Source organism: Myiozetetes cayanensis, unplaced genomic scaffold (assembly GCF_022539395.1).
Source record: "Myiozetetes cayanensis isolate MyiCay16 unplaced genomic scaffold, myiCay2020 scf5-8, whole genome shotgun sequence".
Lineage (NCBI taxonomy): Eukaryota > Metazoa > Chordata > Aves > Passeriformes > Tyrannidae > Myiozetetes > Myiozetetes cayanensis.
The window spans coordinates 87573436-87592919 of record NW_026087742.1 but is presented as its reverse complement, the minus strand read 5'-3'; the positions used below and the strand labels follow the sequence as shown (position 1 = coordinate 87592919).

At 38.8% G+C, this 19484-nt stretch overlaps 1 protein-coding gene across 1 annotated transcript in view; it reads right to left on the bottom strand.

Moving 5' to 3' along the window:
- Positions 1-3238: 3238 nt before the first annotated feature.
- Positions 3239-19484, bottom strand: part of SLC9A2 (solute carrier family 9 member A2) — a 33189-nt gene continuing 16943 nt past the window's right edge. Inside the window, exons 4-12 of the mRNA XM_050331667.1 lie at positions 18700-18917; positions 17049-17251; positions 14341-14430; positions 13026-13096; positions 11420-11581; positions 10741-10837; positions 9718-9849; positions 7765-7855; positions 3239-5706 (exon numbers count right to left, since the gene is read on the bottom strand). Coding sequence (XP_050187624.1) covers positions 5336-5706; positions 7765-7855; positions 9718-9849; positions 10741-10837; positions 11420-11581; positions 13026-13096; positions 14341-14430; positions 17049-17251; positions 18700-18917 — 1435 coding nt within the window. The 3' untranslated portion in view covers positions 3239-5335. The remainder of the gene's footprint in view (positions 5707-7764; positions 7856-9717; positions 9850-10740; positions 10838-11419; positions 11582-13025; positions 13097-14340; positions 14431-17048; positions 17252-18699; positions 18918-19484) is intronic.

Below are 19484 nucleotides of genomic sequence, written 5' to 3'. Positions count from 1 at the left end.
TCCCATGTTGCTGCTGCTGCTGCTTCTTCCTCACGGAGAGGAGTCAGTCCTTCCCCTGCTCCAGCATGGGGTCCCTTCCACGGGAGACAGTCCTCCACAGGCTCTTCCAATGTGAGTCCTTCCCACAGACTACAGTACATGAACTGCTTCAGCGTGGGTCCCTTCCACACAGTGCGGTCCTTCAGGAACAGGCTGCTCCAGCACGGGTCCCTCACAGGGTCAGAAGTACAATCAGTGTACCTGTTCAAGCATGGGCTCCACTCTCTCTGGGTCCATAGGTCCCTGCCAGAGCCCTCTCCAGTGCAGGTTTCTCACAGGGTCATAGCCTTTTGGGCATTCACCTGCTCCAGCATAGGGCTCCTTCACGGGCTGCAGGTGGATATCTGCTCCCTTGTGGAGCTGCAGGGGGACAGCTGCTTCACCATGGTCTTCACCATGGGCTGCAGGGGAATCTCAGCTCTGGTGCCTGCAGCCCCTCCTCCCTCTCCTTCTTCACTGACCTTGGGGTCTGCAGAATGGTTTCACATATTCTCACTCCTCTCTTCTCTGGCCACAATTACTTCTGCACAATAATCTTTTTTTTTCTGTCTTATATGTGTTATCCCAGAGTCATTACTATCATCGCTGATTGATGACCTTGGCCAACAGCAAGTCCATCTTGGAGCTGGCTGGCATTGGCTCTGCTGGACACAGGGGAAGCTTTTGGCAGCTTCTCAGAGAAGCACCTCTATAGCCACTCACAAAGAGCTGATCATGAATCTTGTAAGGGAGTATATTGGAGTCTGAACTTTGATAATCAAATGATTGTGAATGAAGGTCAGACTGCTTTTAAAAACGAAAGAGTGTGGAGCTTATTTTAAAGGAAAGCCTTAAAAACCTTATGTGTTAACTTACAAAGAGAAATTAATCCAAATTTCTAATTATTTTAAATCGCAGTATCAAAGAACTATTTTCTGAAATGTGCTTCACAATAGGAAAGTCTGTCATCCTTCCAAATGTGTAATAGATGAAAAATAAATTAAGTAAACTGGAGTATTTAAAATGACTTTTCCTTTTGTGGCAAAAAAAAATTACTTCTTGAAACAAAACCTGTGGCAATAAGGATGCTATTGTAATAAATGACAAATTTAAACTGAGCACGTGAACCGCTGAGGGTCACCAGCGCAGCCATCTAACTACTGCTTACCCTTCTGCAATTTTTGTCCCTCATATTCTGCCAAGTCTCTCAGGATGAAAGGGTTTCCAAAGCATGTCAATGCTGTGTGGGAACCATATCAGGGTTTGCCATCTTGGGAAGGGAATAATGCTAAACCAATCTCCCCTTGTTTATTAGATGGTCTGGCCATCTAATAGATAGGCCAGGAGGGAGATGAAACTCTTTGACTTGACAGTTTTAAGAGAGTCTTCATGGCCATTATTACAACAGACAGTGTCAAGCACAGCTGCAGGTTTATCTTGAAAGTTATATCATGATCTGCTGAAAAAAAGGCTAAAAAAAAAGGACTGTTAGTCCTTCTACTAATCTGGATTTAAACAGCACCTGAATCAGGTAGTCATGATTTCTATCTATACTGTGTCCTAAAGTGGTTCCTCCTACTCATCCTTGGACTTGATACCCCCTCCTCCATGTTTTCTGGCCTGAGCCTCTGATCTATTGTTGGCATGGCTGGGACTGTGTATTGCAGATGCCATGTTTTATGCATACTTACAAGGATATTTTTATAGGATCAGAGCTCTTGTAGTACAAAAGCATTGCTCCAGCCAATGTTGGCAGAACTTGGACAATTTTGGAAATGGTGCATTTCTTGCAGCATCAGCTGATGTCTGGAATTGGTGGAGAGTGAAGTGTGCTTGCTCCCAGAGAGCCCAAGATACTCTTCATAACAACAGGCATATTATTTTGGCAAATTTTTAAACTTTGTTTTTCCATGTGATTTCTGTGTGGTATATGCTAAAGTTTTTAAATTGTTAGGCAGCACAGTTTTCTTTTGTTAAACTGGTTTCAGTGAAGTTTGCATTATACTTTAGTACCAAGTAGGACAGTCCTTAAAATTTTGCCCTTCATGGCAAAATACTGTTTTAACTTTCATATATCTACCTAAAACAGATAACTGGATGTCTATCTATTCTAGCCCTTGCTATACCTACTTTCTGATGTATTTACTTTCAATTTATAGGCCACTCAGCAGCTGAAGGGGGAAAGAAATTCTCAGAAAACCCTAATGCAGAGTGGAACATACATATTTTCCCTAAAACTATAAAACTGGACTTGCTTCATCAAAAACACACTAAAATATTTATACTACAGAGTGTGCTGGGTAGTCCATCTGGAAACAACATTTTTATGTGGCTTTGGCATGTTTCCCCATCACTGCTGAACATGTGGTTTCCTGAAAAAGTGAGAAACATGTCCCCAGTCAATACATGACTTTCCCCATCAGATGGTGCTCGAGGACAGATTTATTGGGCATTTCATCTCCAGCAGACAGACTCTCGTTGACACAAGATGAAGTGTCTCCTCTGAAAACTCAAAAAGTGCTATCTAACTTGTTTTGACCTTGCAGGAAAACAAACAAAGAAAAAAAAGATATAAAAAGGTAAACCTCTGACCCGAACTAGAGCAAGAGTTGAATGAAATGGGTTACCTTAGACACTGACTGTGTCACCTGCTGCTGTCATTGCTACTGAAAAAGAGAACACTCAGGAAATCAGTTCCCAGAGATGACAAGGGGTTGTTTCAGCGGTAGCAGAGCAGAGCCTGAAAAGGGTGGGAGGAGCAGGAGTGAGGAAGGCAGAGTGTACTTGTAAGGACACAGAGTCCCAGGAGATTTGCAATTGTGCTTCACAGTGTAAGCATGCTGCAGATGTGCCTTGATGCTCTTAATGCTTGTATTCTGTGGATTCTAAAGTGATTTGGAAAGGTAACAACATGCTATGATGTTTTGAAACACCAAGAGTTTAAAACTATATTTCATAAAAACAACCTTCAATTTGATGTGCTTGTACTACGGGGCACCCACTTTTAAGTACCAAGATCTGAGCATGCACTGCACTAATGGGCAACCAGCATAGCAGTAAGGTTCCTGAAACCTGCATTCATTATTTAAAATTGTGCCATATAAAAAAATAACAACCATTTGAAAAAAATAAAAGACAGTTTTCCCCAGATAGAAGCCAAATGCTTGGTCATTACCAGCACATGAATGAGAAAACTCCACAGAGGGTAAACTAAATGTCAGTGTGCAACATTTCACATTTATTTATGTTGTCAGACTTCAGATGGACCTGATATAAAACACCTAATATAAGCATTCTGATCTGCAAGGAGGATGTGGTCTCAAAACTGAAATCCAAACTCAAGGCTTTTTCCTTACTTAAACATGATCCCAGTTAATGCAGTGACAGAGCATTCACTGACGATTTTACTGATGAAACATACTTTCCTGTTGAAAGACAAATTTAAATTTGTTTTTAAAACTTGCTGGCTTTGCTTGAACCCAATTTTATTTCTAAACAAGAGATGATCATTAAAGGACAGGTAAGTATTGATTTCCACAAAAATCATTTGTTGATAATCATCATTGAGCTTTTGATTGAGATTATAGCATTCACACAGCCATCCCTCTGCAGCTTAGACTTTGCATTTGCCACACAGCAGAAACTTTCATAGCTGGAACAGAGAAAAAAATAATAAAAGGCCTGTGCCAAGGAATGAGCTTAGGAAGGTTTGACATTTCCAATACATACATGAAATAAATATTTTGGAAAAGCTGTTAGAAGAAGGAAAGTCTTAAATCTGCATTTATCAACCCCACCCACAATCATATAAAAGAAATCTACCCTGTGATTTTAAAAGAAAACTGATTTTTAATAGGTTTTTCAAAACAAGCTTAAATAATAAAAAAATTAATCTTATTGCCCACAGATTTAGAAACGTGCTAATGAAAGAGAATAGTTATGATTTCACAGTGTACATTCTTCAATGAAAGTTATCAATGCTGTAACAAGTAGGATGGAAATGATTTCTGCATTGTGCTGAAATGTGTATCTGTGCTAAAGCAAGCTTAGTACTTAGATTAAGTGGGACAGAAAGTGCAAATTCCTGAGAGCTACAGTTGAGATTATTTTAATACACCCTCCCTTCCCATATGCCTTCAAATGGCAGCCATTGGCACTAGGATCAAGAAGTCCACTTTAATTAAGGTGCACAGTGACTTCATCTGATTCCAGGGCCCTTCTCTGCTACTTTTCTGTAAAAACAAATTAGACGGAACATTTCTGTTTCCTTGGAGTGCATAGCTCAGATGAAGAAAAGATTATCTTTCCCCTTTTATAGATGAGGAAACAAAAAGTAAAACACAAGCATGAGTGAGCAAGCTTTCTTGAATCTTAGTGGTCCCTGACTCAAACAGGAGACTGCTTGCTTTATCTATGTGCAGTGCTCTGCAACTATTCTACTGCTGTATTTGCATTGCAACCAAGAAACTAAGGTGCAAAAAGCAATTTTGATTAAGAACATTATTTATCCACTTGAAGTTTTCTTTTTTTAGGCCTTCTGGTGTCCCGCTAGTTGCTCTCAGCTCTTGCTGACATTAGTGAAAGCCAAGGTAATTCAGTTTTTCTTTGGTGATCCTTAGTACCTTTCAAAGGTAACATATTGCCAAAAATTCAGAAAGTAAAAATTCAAGCTATTCAGGTCTTGTCTCTGTTGCAAGTCCTTTTTATAAGCCGTATTTGCAATTCTGCTCCTACAGCTTGTTCCTTCTCTTCTTCCTCTTTTTCTGCATCACAGGTCCTCGAACAAACTAGGCTTCAGGAATATATTTATTCTTCTTTAGAAGTCTATATGGTAGGTGCATTGTGCAATTTTCAGTGTTACTCATATTAAAGCTCTGGATAAAACAAGTATTATTGATTATAAATAAAATACGAAATGATACACTTTTTTTTTTTAAGAATCCATTCATCACTGGACTTTGAACAATAATTTTCAATGGATAACTGGGTATTGAACTTCCAAGACTTGGTTCCATAAGATATGATGTGATAAGGCACATTTCCATACTATCTTAATAGTGGAAATAATTTAATTAAATTAAAGCGTTGCCATAAGTTATTTATAAAAGAGATGATTCTTATTAATCTTCAGCTTTGCAATTGCTCCAGTATTCCTTTCACTTGGTTAAAGACATTGACTTTACTCAAATGGAAGTGGTTAGACCCAAACTGAGGCTTGTTTGGTTATTTTAATGGATCCCACAGTCTGATCAGATAGTGTAGAATCCCAATTCAGTATGTTCATGATTTATTAGCAATAGTTGTCTTTTGGCTACAATCAGTACGGCTGGTTCTCGGGTTTATTTCTCTGCCTTTCCCCTTGCGACGCCTGCCTAACTAACCGTGGTGGTGGCATAGGCCTTGCTGAGCCGTGGTCTGCAGTCAAATCTTCCCTGCTCAAAGTGCCAAATCTTGGTCTTGTGAGCAGTGGCTGCCTGAACCCAATGGACGGCTGAGGCAAGGTGCTTGGTTCCTGCTGCTCTCCTCGTCCATCCTGGCTCCCATCAACTTCATTCTTCCATTCCACCCTAAACTCAGGCAGTGGCCTCTGCTGTCTCAGTCTCTGGTCTCTCAAGATTTTCCCTGCTCTGGGTCTTAGATTGAGCACTGTAGTAGAGGCATCCAACTCAGAGTCACTGCTGTCACCCACTGTTAATTGAAAACAAAATTAAAATTTTAAGTGCAGAATATAACTGTTCCAGGAGTATACAAATAACAGCATACTGAGCACTAGTAGCCATAGAAGAAAGCTTTCCTGTTTTTCCTAAATTCAGTGCTTTTAGATTAGATCCAGTAACAAAAGCCTCTTAACTCAACTATAACCAGTATAGAGGACATATTTGACTTACAAATACCTCTCCCCTCAAAACTGTGATTTTTAGGAAGGCCTCAATCAGCTGCTCCTTGATTGCCAAGTGCCTCCTTGTTTAAATTGACATTTCTCCAGTTCTGGCTCTGGACATGGAAAACCTCTCTTTTTCTGAGGTACTAGGGGTCTATGCCTTGCTTACACCCAAGCAGGATACAAAAATTAGATTTCTTACTCTCACAGCCCATGAAATGTAAACTGAGAGGCACTTCCAGAGCTTAACATGTACAGGGGCTCCAGAAATATGACTGGAAAAGGAGCATCAATAGTCTACCAAGCAAAGGATCTTTCAAGGTCAATGTATAGGTGGGAGGAAATATCCTATCCCTAATATGCCTGAATGTCAGACATGAAAGAAAATACACATGGCAAATCCTACAGGTTGCAAGTGGTGCAGATTATTTCACCAGCTCACAGTAGGGTAGAAAATGGTCAAAGGAAAGAGGGTATGTTTGTTTAAGGGAATGCTCATAGATGATCACTATCAGATTAAACCAAGCTGGAGAATGCCTTGATGTACACACATGCATATTATCTCCTCAGCAGACTTCTTTAAAATGAATTAACATCTTCATCAAAACTTGTGCATTTGAGTAATTTGATCATTATTTTAACAGTAATTTATGAATGCTTCAGATTCATTCTTAGTCTTAAGTCAGATATGATATTTTATTTTCTTTATCAAAGTAAAGAACTGTGTATTGTGCAACTGTCATAATAACAACTTCCATTAGGAGCCTTCATGTTATTTCTTTTAAAAAGATGAAGAAGGGGTCAACAAAATATATGACCATGTAATTGTCCATTCACCCAGATAATTATATATCAAGGAAGGTCTTCATCAGACTGTGTTTTCAGGCTTTTTCCCTCCTAAGTATGTCAAATAATATATTTTTTGACAATTGAATAATCTGGAGGCACATTTCCTCTCTAATTCTAGGTGACAGTAGGTGACCTCTGCAGACATAACTACAGAATAAACGGCATCCTACATTCAGGAGAGCAAAGACGTAATTATTGAAAGACAAAACCATGCTCTATTGCTAAATTAACTGGGAAGAGTGGAAAACTAATTAGGGTGGAGATCAGGACATTTTAGTAACTGTGCAGAGATTTAATCTTCCCAGCAAGAGATCTTGATAGTAGATTGTCATGAAAGGAAATGCTCCTGAGCACGGTATAAGCATGGTAATGCAACCAGTATTAATCAAAAGTAATATACAGAATTGGGCAAAGTTTTCACACCTAATAGTTGTCTTCCTCCAGATTTTGTTTTTAATTTTTTTTGTTAGAATTCAAGAACTCCAATATAAAGACATTTGTGAATTTACACAGAGGCAGGGGGCAGGGGCGGGAATTAAGCACTTGTTTGTAACCTAGAGCATTTTGAGAAGTTCTTCATAAGAACAATAAACCAGACTTCATGTTCTCATTCTCCTCTCTGGTTTGGTTCTCAGAGCAGTGTCCTCTACCCTGACCCCAGTGAGAAAAGAAACCAAATAGCCTCACAATCCAAGAGGGATATCTGGACATTATGGAATAAAGACAAGAAGAATGAGCCATAGCAGTATTCCTGGTGCAGAAGTGCTTCAGGCTGCAGCTTGCTCACATGAGGAGATGTGCTGCAAAGACTATGCCACTATGGAATAGGAAGTGAGAAAGCCCCACAAAATGCTGCTGTCCAGGGCATTTCTCCACACTCAAATTCCTGCTTTAGGACCCACTGCTTTTAATGCTCTAATATTCTGATTTCTATACATCATTCCTTGAAAAACTTTCCTTCTATGTATGCAAAATGACTGCAGCACAGTGAGAGACAGCAGAAAATTTTTCATTACCTCTGGAAGATGTTTTGTTTCTCACTCGTAGTTTCTCTGGGAGTTTAGTATTTTTAGGAAGTGAAAGGAATCTTTTTGTATTTGCAGCAGCCTGCGTGTGAAAAAATACAAAAAATGTTAAGTTACTGCAGACCAGTGTACATGCATAATGTGTGTTCAGATACACATCTGAGGCTTGAACAGATTTATATAGCTAAAGGGCTGGGAAGTAGTTTGGGATTAGCTAATATGTGATCTTTTACTACACACTCAATGCTGATTGCTGTGCTAACTAAGGCAAAGACTGAGTAATCTCATACAGCTTAATCAAATGAAAGCCTAGTGAAATGCCCTCTGAGATCGGAGTTAATAAATGTATGGTCTCTAACTTCAACCTTGCCTGTACAGGTTTTCCTAAGGAAGGCAAACACTGCAAGCATGGCAATTCATGCAACTCCATGTTAGAAACTTTTTATTAGTCAGCTGCAAAAATTTGGTTGAGACTGAAGCTTGGGCACAAGAACTAATCTGTATTCTGATTCTGCAAGTGCTTTATACATATAAATGACTTTATACAGTTGACTAGTCACACTGAAGTTGACAGAGAAGTTAGGCACTAGCGTGATCATTTACCAGTTCAGGGCATAAAATTCTTGTTTTCCTCAGAATAAGCTTTAAAGACCCTGGGAGCAGAGAACACCTCATACTTCCTGGAACATGAGAGGTACTTTCCAGGACAAGTTGCTTTTTTTTAAAATTCAAAAGTTTCTCAAGGACATCCTTTCTTAAATTTGTTACAAAGATTTTTTAAAAACTTTACAGTCTACTCTCTCTCCTCTGCTTGTACCATGAATTGTGGCACATTCAAAGGACAGGAAATTTATTTTCTGTGAGATATTTTTCCTCTTTTGGTTTTTCTTATTTTCCTCTCTTTTCTCTTTTTCTTCTCCCCTTTGTGGTGGATTTATGTATAAGTAATTATTTTTAAAATTAAAGCCTGTGCATTTTAAAAAGTTTTAAGTGACCCTATTTCTCTCCCTGACACAAAAATCATGCTGAGTCTCCTGATTATTCCACCTAGAAATCATATACTTGTATGACAAAGACAACATATGTAATTGTGGTTGAGAGTGAAAAAAATCATTCAGGAACAGTCTTATTGTCACAATTAACACCACAGTAGCCCTGGTAATGAGATACAGCACTTTTGGAGGCATTATTCCAGCCTCAGCTGATGGACAAGTGTATGCATTGAGACAACAGATACTAAGTATTCCTGTAACATGAAAATAGGTATTTATAGGATGGTTAATTTCCTTGATACCTGATATGATTTGAAGGATCAGCTTCCCTGCTGATTCATTGTGCTCCATTCAAATATGGCCAGAAGTTTACAGTGGGGGTATTGCAGGATTGCTTCAGAGAGCCAAATATTATCATGCCACAGCAGTTCTTGTAGGTAGAAGGTGTGTCCCTATTCTGTGTCAAAACCTGAAGTCCTGACTATATTTTATGAATACTACACCATTTTTCAAGTGAAGAGTTCACTCTGAATGACTCAATTAAAAGATCTCTTTCCCATAATTTGAGGCATACTGTAAATAGTTTTTCTATTTTAAAGTAATTTTTATCTCAACTATCCACAGATCTTCAAAATACTCATAGAGAATACTGACCTTGGTAGTACATTGTGTACAGAGCCTGTTCAACTTCTCTAAGGTAAAATTATGTCATCAGATCCCATTTTCATATCACATTCTACAAGACTGAAGCTTTGCTGAAGTGTTCAACACGAATAAGGGGCCCATGTGTGCAACTCAAGGTGGAAGGGTGACATTATACGTACAGTTGTCTTCCAAATTCAGGATTTTTTTTTCTGCATGTCAGAAGATCTTTTTTTCTGCATGACAATTAACTACAAAGAATTGCTTTCTATAAAAAAAAAAAAAAAAAGATAATAATAAATGCAAGTACCGGTCTTTCTCTTGACAGGCTGTTTGTTTTCCTCAGGCTTTCCCTAAGGCTGTGCCGGCGACGGATCAGAATTTCTTTGGCCTGCTTTTCGCTTGCATCTGCAGCCAGGCTATGTCGGTTGTAGGACATTGTCTAAAATACAAAAGCAGTGATCACAGCCTGAAAAGCATGATGACAAATGTGTTGAACTATATGAACAGGGCAAAACAGGCTTTTTGCTTTTAATGTTTTAATAAGCATCATAAATCCTTGTGAACAAAATCATATTGCAGATGATTAGGAGCAAGAAGAGTAATTATGCCAGCATTTTTTTAGTCATCTGCTTCACCATCACTTGTTTTGTTTGGTGCTTTGTTTTTTATTTAACCTGCTGATATTTATAATGAAAGACAAAATGGAAAAAGCTGGCTTAATACAGTGTTCACCCCCACACTGTAGTAGCTCGGTCAGTATGTCAAGGACGCATATTTGAAAGTGATGAGTCACCTAGGGGGAAGTCATTTTTACCTCCAGCAAGCTGAAGCTTGCTCCATTTTTGAATGTTTTCCAAGGGCTCAGGCATTCAAACTACTTAGCCACAGGAGGGTAAATGTGAAACGTCCTTTTGCTTTTAGTTCGCTATTTTTCCAGCTCATCACCTCTGTTCTTAATACAAACAACTTCACAACGGGAGGCAAATAGGAAATCTAATCCCATATCATGGAGTGACCAAAATATTGATATAAGTAGACAGTGTTGGGTCGAATTTGCACCTATGAGCCTATTTTAATACTATAAGTATATTGGAGGTAATATGACAAAAGCATTAAGCTTTATCAGTAGTATAAGATCAAGTAAGCTATTTACACTAAGGAGTATGGATATGCTACTGTAGGACACAGATTCCAGGCAACAGAGGTAAATAAGAGCATTTATTATTATTCTGTGGTAGAGCAGATGTACTAGCCCAAAGATATGTTAGGACGATAATCAGCATATTCAAAGATCAGTGGGATATTTAAGAATGAAAAACTTCATCCTTACTCGATGTCGTATTTGGTAGAGATTCTTTGTTAATATTTCCCGCATGTTTTCCATTTCAGTGGGAGAAAGCGGCTTTATCTTTCCTTCATGATATTCACTGTTGCAGGATGAATAAAAAAAAAAGTAGAGGAAAGAGAGAGAGAGAAAAAGATTGGTTTTATATTTATGACTGGGAGTTACATTTTAACTATTTCCTTTGTTAAAGCTGGAAACAACAGTTCAAAACAACCGAGGAACAGGTGAAAACGTAACATGGAGAAACGAAATCTTGATTTCATTTGAGTCAGTGATAAGAAGCAAAACTAAGTCTCCCAAATGTGATATAAATTACATGAAATTGTAAGTTTGATTTAGGTACTTTTCAAAATGCCCCTCAGGCTTCCCCTGTAGCTATTCTCAGCAGATGGGCAGGCACATGTTCAAGCCCAGCTCTGTTCTAAACAGCAAATCAATGTTCCAGTGAGCAGCTGTCCCAGTAAAACTACACACTCTGGAAGAGCACAGCTCACCAAGTGAGCTACAGAGAAAAGGGTCTTGTTTCACATCCTCTTACTGCTCTGGTGATATTCAGACACAAAGTGTCCTATGTCAAAGTGATTATACTGCCTACAGACCGGGCTGTGAAATAAATTCTGTGACCCAGAGGAGATGCTTGGCCACAATGGTATCTCTTGCTTACCTGAGAGAGCCCGATGAAGGGACCTTGCTTATCATTCCACTCTCTGCCATCTCGATGGCATGCTTTATTTCTAGCTTCTTGTATAAAGAAACAATGCTGGATTTAGGCTGGTTCTCGCGGATTAGAAGTCTTCGCAGGTATTTATTGTCAAACTTCTTAAACCTGTAAATGAGGCAAACCAGCCCAACCAGTTAATTTTACTGTGCATAGTTAAGGAAAGCCAGTATACTTTACTTACTGCAATTTTAAAGGAGTTTATTCTCTGGGAATGTGTCTGTTCATATTAACAACCCACGCTGAGGAACATAAGACAGGGTCAATTTCATGTTTACTTCAGATAGATAGTTTTAACGTGTTTTTGTTAATATGGTAATGGACAGTCTCCATAGCAGCAATTTTTAACTTTAAGGTATTCTGTGTTATTAGAAAATATTATTTTTAATTCTCTGTTTTCCTCAAGACAAAGAGAACATTAAATATTTACTGTAATAACAAATAAAAGGTCTAAATTTGCACCGACTGCTTTTTCTTTGAAATTTTAGCCTGTTCTTGTAAAACTTTGGAAGTTCTCCCTTCCTTTAAAGTAACTGTGACCCTCTTGGTTGCTTATTGAAAAAATATTGGTTACAGAAGGGGGGATTTTGTTTGCAGAAAATATTTTGCCCTCAACCACTCTGAAATTATTCTTGAATTTGGGTTTGAAGGTCATGAAGAGGTGGGACACTCCTTCGCTCTGTAATCTTTTAATGAAAGATCTCACACAGGCTGAAGGAGAATCAGACTGAGCAAAGAAAAGTTGTAACCATGTCACACCTCTGAGTTTCCCCCAAGTCATTTGGAGAGAGCTCTCCTCAGCCCTTCCTCCTGGTGACATTCCTCTTTGTATAAAACACTTGAATTCTTCTTGGAGCAGTGACTAGAAGGTGGGTAAGTGATGCCAACACTTTGGGTCAAAAGAATTTGTGTCTAAGAGTGTTTCTGAGAAAAGGGAATTAGATCCAAACCAATGATGATGATGATTCAGCAGCTACAGTTAAAGTATGAATTATTCAGGTATTTCCAGGGGTAATCTTCTTCAGTGACACTAAGTCTTAAATAATACCATTAAGAACTGTGGAGTGCCTGACATTAGGATCTCTCATGCACCTCATGCCTGCTACTGCCTTGATCTTTCTAGAGGAAGTCCAATAGCTTTTGTATGGTTACCATCAAACAGGGAACTAACCTCTCACTGAACACCGCTAAGCCATACAATTTGCAGCAGGAGAGCTGGATGGGATGAAAGGCTCAGCAGACATACAGGAAATGCTCTGAAATAGTCAGAAACAGGGAGAGGACATGCGCACTCAGAAGTTACCATACTTTACCCTGGGATCAGAGGGCTGCCTTTTTTCCCAGCTGGATATTTTGTTCTACTTGCTTGTGGTTTAGTAAAAAGACATTGTTCTGCTGCTTTTCCTTTGAAACCCACATGTTCTAAAAACAACCATTTGTTTTCAAGAATAAATGCTGAAAATTAAATACAATGCCCAACAGCATTTGTTCGTTGCTGCTGAGCCATTTCAGCCTCTCCTGTATAACAAAAAGTTTTAAATGCCACTCTTACTTATCTCTCCAAAAGTTGTGACCCCAGTGTCCACACACATCTTCAATTCCAGTCTTCACATGGTCAAAGAACTAAAGGAAAACATTGGTTCATTACATAAACTTATCACACAGCTTGCCCTTAGACATTACTAGCTTCCAACTTACTTTCAAACAGAAACATCTAGTCACAATTCAGGACAATGCTTCAGTTTTACCAATGCAGTTCAACCAAGCTCAGAGACAGAATCTGTTTTGTTCCCCCCAGACCTTCCTTAGCTCACAGCCCCAAAAGGACAGAAGTTAGTTGCTAATTTCCTCAATGTTGATCTTGCTCAGCTCCTGCATGAAACTAAAGTTTTATACCATATTTTCACTTATTTGAAATTCCCTAACCATTCTGTACTATGCCTGGGACTTCCCCAGGCCTGACAGTGAAGCAGGTATGATTTTGTGGAGAAGAGAGTCTGAGTAGGAAGAAGCTTCCCACATCAGCATCAGCCCCTCAAGATGCACAGGACAGAACTGAGAGAGCCAGCATCAGGTCCTGAGCTCCTTTTTTAGGGAACTGTGGTCTAGTCTCACCTCAGAGCATCCTGTTCACCTAATATTAGAAACACATTCTTCCTCAGTCTACTATGATTATAAAAAACTGAATCAGTTCAGCTGATCTCACTTGATCCCAGTGCCAGCATGTTTGCACTTAATTCAAGAACCATAGTAGGGGTCTCTCAGTAGGCATCTCTCTAGATGCCTAGATTGACTTCTTTCCTAAATGTGGCCCTTATTATTCCTCATTTTTGAAATTTCAAACCACTTGCCATAGGCATGCTGCAAGGAGAAATACATTCAAGTACATGCAGGGCTAATACTCTGAAACAATTAGAGACATACACATAGCAAACACAAATCCATAAAAAGGCTGATGATGTAAGAGTTAAGTAAGTTTAAGCATGTGTTTAAGAGAAGTTTGCCTTTGTTTAATTAGATTAACTCAAATGCAATGCAATTAAATTGTCAAGGGTTTCCCAATATAGCTAAATTATAAAATAACATGTATCTCATGTGTGAAAAAAACTACAGAATATTAATTTACTTCAAGAGCTGAACTATTAAGTCAAGATTCCAAAATAATAATATGTAAAAATAATTTTGATAAATGCCAAAGGTTAAGTATAAGCTTTACGATTATTGTTCTTATAACAGCTATCAAAAAGAAATCTGGTACAGCACATGCCTCTCCATAATATTGTATGCTGAATCCTTGTCTTTCTGAAGGTGACTAGGAATTTCATCTATCCGAGGGTCTCATCTATGATACTTAAGCCGCAACATACCCTATTATAAATTTCTTCACTGACAGCAGGCTGCTTCTTATTTGACCTTTTGACATCAAGAAACTCCACCAGTGGGCGAATTGTTATTCCCTGTGAAGGAAAAAAGAACACAATAACTATAAAAGTGAATTCAATCTTTTGGTTAGCAGGTGTTGCACATAGCTATGAAGTCCTTATCAACACAGACTCCATTATTGCAACAGAAGGAAGGAAGGGGATCCCTAGAGCTAAGTCCTAGAGTGTCAACCTAACAAACCCTATCAGGAATACATCATCTATCCCAACCATACAATTTTTAAACCTATTTTTTCAGTTCTGCTATGTGTTAGAAAACCCCTCACTTCTTTCCTGAATTAATAAACAGATTCCTCATAATTTCAAAATGGACATATAAAGTCCTCTCTTTTAGTGACTACTTCCAAAACAGGTAGTCAAAGATATGTCAACAGTAATACTAAAATTTGCTATTTAAGAGCATGATACCAAGGCTTTTTGTAAACATGCCTTGCCTCACTGTTCTCAGAGAAATAACAAAAAGTTTTGGCTATCACAGAATGATATAATGGTTTCGAATAATTATTTGTGGAAGAATTGACATAATTTGTTTACTTGTATGGGCACACTGGCACAGGGGAGAGGAATTAATCTCTTGTGGTGTTGAGATCAGTCCCTACTATCCCAGACAACCAGGTCACATTTCTTTTTGTAAATGAATCAAGTTTTATCTTAAAAATAGTTAGGTTTCTTTGCCCCATTGCTCATAATGGAACACTCATCCCGAACCTTATTGTTCTGATAATTAGAAAGCTGCATCTTAATTGCATCATGGTCACTGTGTACCACTTTGTTCTTGTGCCAACATTTGTCTTTTCAGTTTAAACAGTGTTCACTCCCTCATATAAACAGTAATTATAGTCCCTCTTCTCCTTCATTTTGCCAAGGCCAAGGCATCCTGGTCTCCTTTCACATGACAGACTTACCAGTCTTGTGTTCACTCCAGAACATGACACTATGCTCTGATGGAAACACCTGTTTCAGTATATCTTAAGATTACATTTGCCTTTCTTCTGTTCCTACTGTAGTGTTGACTTAAAATCTAGCCCATTACCAACTAGTACACCTGTGTCTTTTTCCCTCTCTATTTTTTTCCAAAGCTTCCCATTTCATAAGATAAATTCCTTGTAAGAAAGTCCTAGCAAGAACATGTTGGCACTTTATTACTGTTCAATTTCATTCTGTTTCTATCATACTGGCTCTCAGTTCTTTCTACAAGATACTCTTATCTCACTGTCACCCTGAGAACACTTTTCAAAGTCTGTCATCAAGAAACAATCAGCAACAAAAACTCCTACACTTACGTGCCATGGTCAGTAACGACAACATTAAAGAAAACCACCCTCAGGAACCATCTTCAAGGAATTCCATTATTATCATCTCATCAGCCTATTACCTGGCCAGGGTGGTTGAAAACTTGAGCAGGTGCCCAGAGAGGCTGGGGTATCTCAGTCTACAGAGATATTCAGAACTCAACTTGACATGGCCCTGAGTAACACGATCTAGCTTTGAAGGTGGCCTTGCTTTGGTAACACTGTCGGACTAGAGACCCCCAGAGGTCCTTTCTGACCCAAAGGACCATAAGCTTCTATTTCCATTTATAGGAGAAACCGTGAGCTCCTTCCTCATTCACTTTACAATCATCCTAATGTCAATCTAAACCTCAGTTTAACAAGTAGTTACACTAACAATCTCCTGTGTGGACCCCTCCCCAATGATTTGCAATAATCCAGTCAGATGACCTTACTCTAGAAAATAAATTGCCTTATCAATGACACCAGGTTTTCCTTTGGTAAACCATGTGGCATTTTATAACACATTCCATTTGTCTCCATATTTTAAATTATTCTGTCCTTCAAAATCAGTTTTCACAGCTTAAGTCAACTAATGGACCTCTACCTTTTCCTCTTTCCCAAGCATCAGCATGTATACTTGCTACTTCCTACAGCACTTTTATCCATGTAAAAGGCAGGGTAAAAAAAAAAATATATATATTTTTTTCCCACAGATATGAAATTTCATTAATAGCCACTCACATCTCTCTCACTGCTCTGTCTAAAAATGACTAGTCTGACATGCTTATTTGACAGACTTGACTGCCTCTACACTTTCCAGGTTTCAGTCTCTTCTCTGTCTCTTGGCCACTCTTGACCAGGCCTCCATAGCCAGCTGGTCACCAAAGACAAGTTCACATTCTTCTGCACACCTGGTGCTTTTGTAGGGATGTCCAGCTGGTTTGCAGCATCACTTCCTAACACCCAGACTCCAGTTCACCTGTGCAGGCCCTCAGTGTCTTCCTTTCCCCAACTACTGTGTACTGTATCCAACACTGAACTCCCGAGTAACTGCACAAATTTCAACATTCTAAGAAAGGAATTAGTGCTGGAAGTGTACCCAGAATATCTTTTATCTCTCTTCCAACCTCACAAGGTCTTAAATACTTAATACTACTTATATGTTAGCATAAATACTTAATATCAAGCATACTTTTGCTACCTGCCTGTGGTATGGATAGAATTTTTTTTTTAAACTGTGACTATGGAGAGTACCTTCAAGTATGTTCCTTCCAGTAAGTTACAACATCTGTTTGTCTACCCATTGCTTATTTATAACCTGTCCGAGAAAGAAGTAGTCCAGAAGATGAGAGGTACTACCTGAATGAAAACAGTAAAGAATATCACCACAATAACAGCAGTGATGAACAATTTCTTCCTGGGAAACACAGCAGGAGGAAGCAGAAATACAAGTGAAAAACAAATAGCTCCTCGGAGGCCTCCATAGGCGATAATAAATTGGTCCTTAAAAGTCAGAGGTATTGTCCGGAATACATTAATGATCTGAGTCAGAACAAAAACACCTGAGGGAAAAGAACATAAATACAAGGAGGAGGGGAAAAAAGGGAACTTAAATTACACAGAAATAGCCCGTGATTAAGATATTTGTTCAAAAACACTTTTATGTGCTTCTTACCTTTTATTTGCTTCTCCAATATATAATATTGAAGAAATGAAATATTACTTAGCAACCTGAGAACATCATGGACAAATAATTACAAAAGCCTAGGGAGCATCATCTTAAACATATTTAGTGAGCTAACCACCTTAGGTCAGCTGAATTTATGACCTGAAGCAGCTAATTGATCTCCACAAGACACCTATCTGCTAGATTGTGCACCTCTAGAACAGCAATAATTTTGTGTCAGTATACACTAAGACTGCTAGTTGCTTTTTAATAGGATTTGAGGTGATTTTGAACATTTTGGCTTGTCACCTCCATTAATCTGTTCTTTGAACCCTACAACTCCTATTCAATCAATTTTACTCACACAGACAGGAAGGATGCAGGAGTGGGGACGGGGGAAGAAGATCCAGTGCATGCTGGTGTAGTGTAGACAAAGGCTCCAGGGATGCAGCAGACTTGAATAAAGGTATAAAGGCAGGTGAAGGGAGCAAGCATAGGGGCAGGAGCTGGGCAGCAGTCAGGCTGCTTGGCTGCTTTTCAGCATAAGGTATTAATTGTGGGGTTGCAGGTGCAGTAGAAAAATAGCCCAGATTTCTGCTCTGAGAATGAGACTTGGGAGCTGGAAATAGGGGTGCAGAGGCAGATCAGAGCGTGGGCAACCTTTACACATGGAAGGACTGAATCATTACAGATGAAGCTTGGGAGAAGAGCAGGTTTAAGACCCACAAGCTTGCCCTGCGCTTAGGTCTCCAGGTTAAAAAAAACAACAGCTGTAAACTCAGGAGGGATCAAGCAGTTCCACACACACATATATATACACACACACACACACACATATATATATATACACAGATTTATTAATTTATATATACCCCTCAACTTGTGTGTATATATATAGATAGATAGATATAGATATACACACACACATATATATACACACTTCAAATATAGCATTTCCTGTTTTGGTACTATTTAGGCCAATGACTTGGAAAATCCTAAAACTAGTAAATATAAAACCCTAACCCTCAGCCTGTTTATTTGCTGTAGTATACCTCATTCTTTTAAGCAGAATTTGCTTATTTGTAAATGTTTACTTAAATACATGTATTCTGATTAACAAGCCAAGTGCCTCTCACTTTAGATGAGCAGGATCAGGGTAAAACTGATTTTTAGGTTCCATTTTGGGAGAAGGTGGAAACTGACTCTGTGTTATAGGACATATTACAAATATTGAGATCATTCTACCATTCTAAGGGGACTCTAAGTTCTGGTATTATCTACTTGACAAAAGGCAAAGCATTTCACTTGCAAAGAATACAGACCCATAGTCTGAGACTTGCTTACCCAGTGCCCTCCAGATTAAACAGAAAAGGAGGGTGAAGCTAACAAAGGCCCAGTTCCACTCATGGTTCTTCCCAACTGTAGACACTCCCATGAAGATGAAGATTAAGGTCTCACTGACACTGCTCAGCATCTTCATGAAATATTTTATTGTTGTATAGGATTTTTGAGAAACATTTTCCTCCACATATTTGTTCATGGTCATGGCACAAGCTGTGATCCTGAAAGGCAAACATTATCCCGTATTTCACTGGCTTTATTTTTTTAAGCATCTTTCATATCTACCCAATATCACTTTTCCACAGTTTTCTTTAAAATGCAAAGTATAACTTACACCATAACCAATCTCAAATTTATAGGCTTGGTGAACCTACAATTTTGGGAACATGATTATTTTTTCTGCACTGTGGAGTTTTCTGAGAAGACATCAGTACATGGACAGATTTGTCACATACTAAATGCACATAATCCGTTCAATGATCACTCGGACTCTGTGTTTTAAAAGTGGTAGGGATGAGGAGAGACAGGGACAGCCCTAAAACACAAGATTTGCTGCATCTATTGCTGCTGAGGGACATCAGACATGATGGCAACTGCAGGGGTAGGGCATGACTTCCCTCCTTCTCTATCAGCAGTTGTCCCACCTCAGTGGCAGTGACAGTAGCCAGCTACTCTTTCCAGGCAAAGCAAGCAGCAAGGCTACAATTTGTTACCCTTCACCACTTTAGGCCACTTCTTGCTTTGTCTGCACAAAAGGCTGAACAGGAGAAAACCACCACCAGAAATCA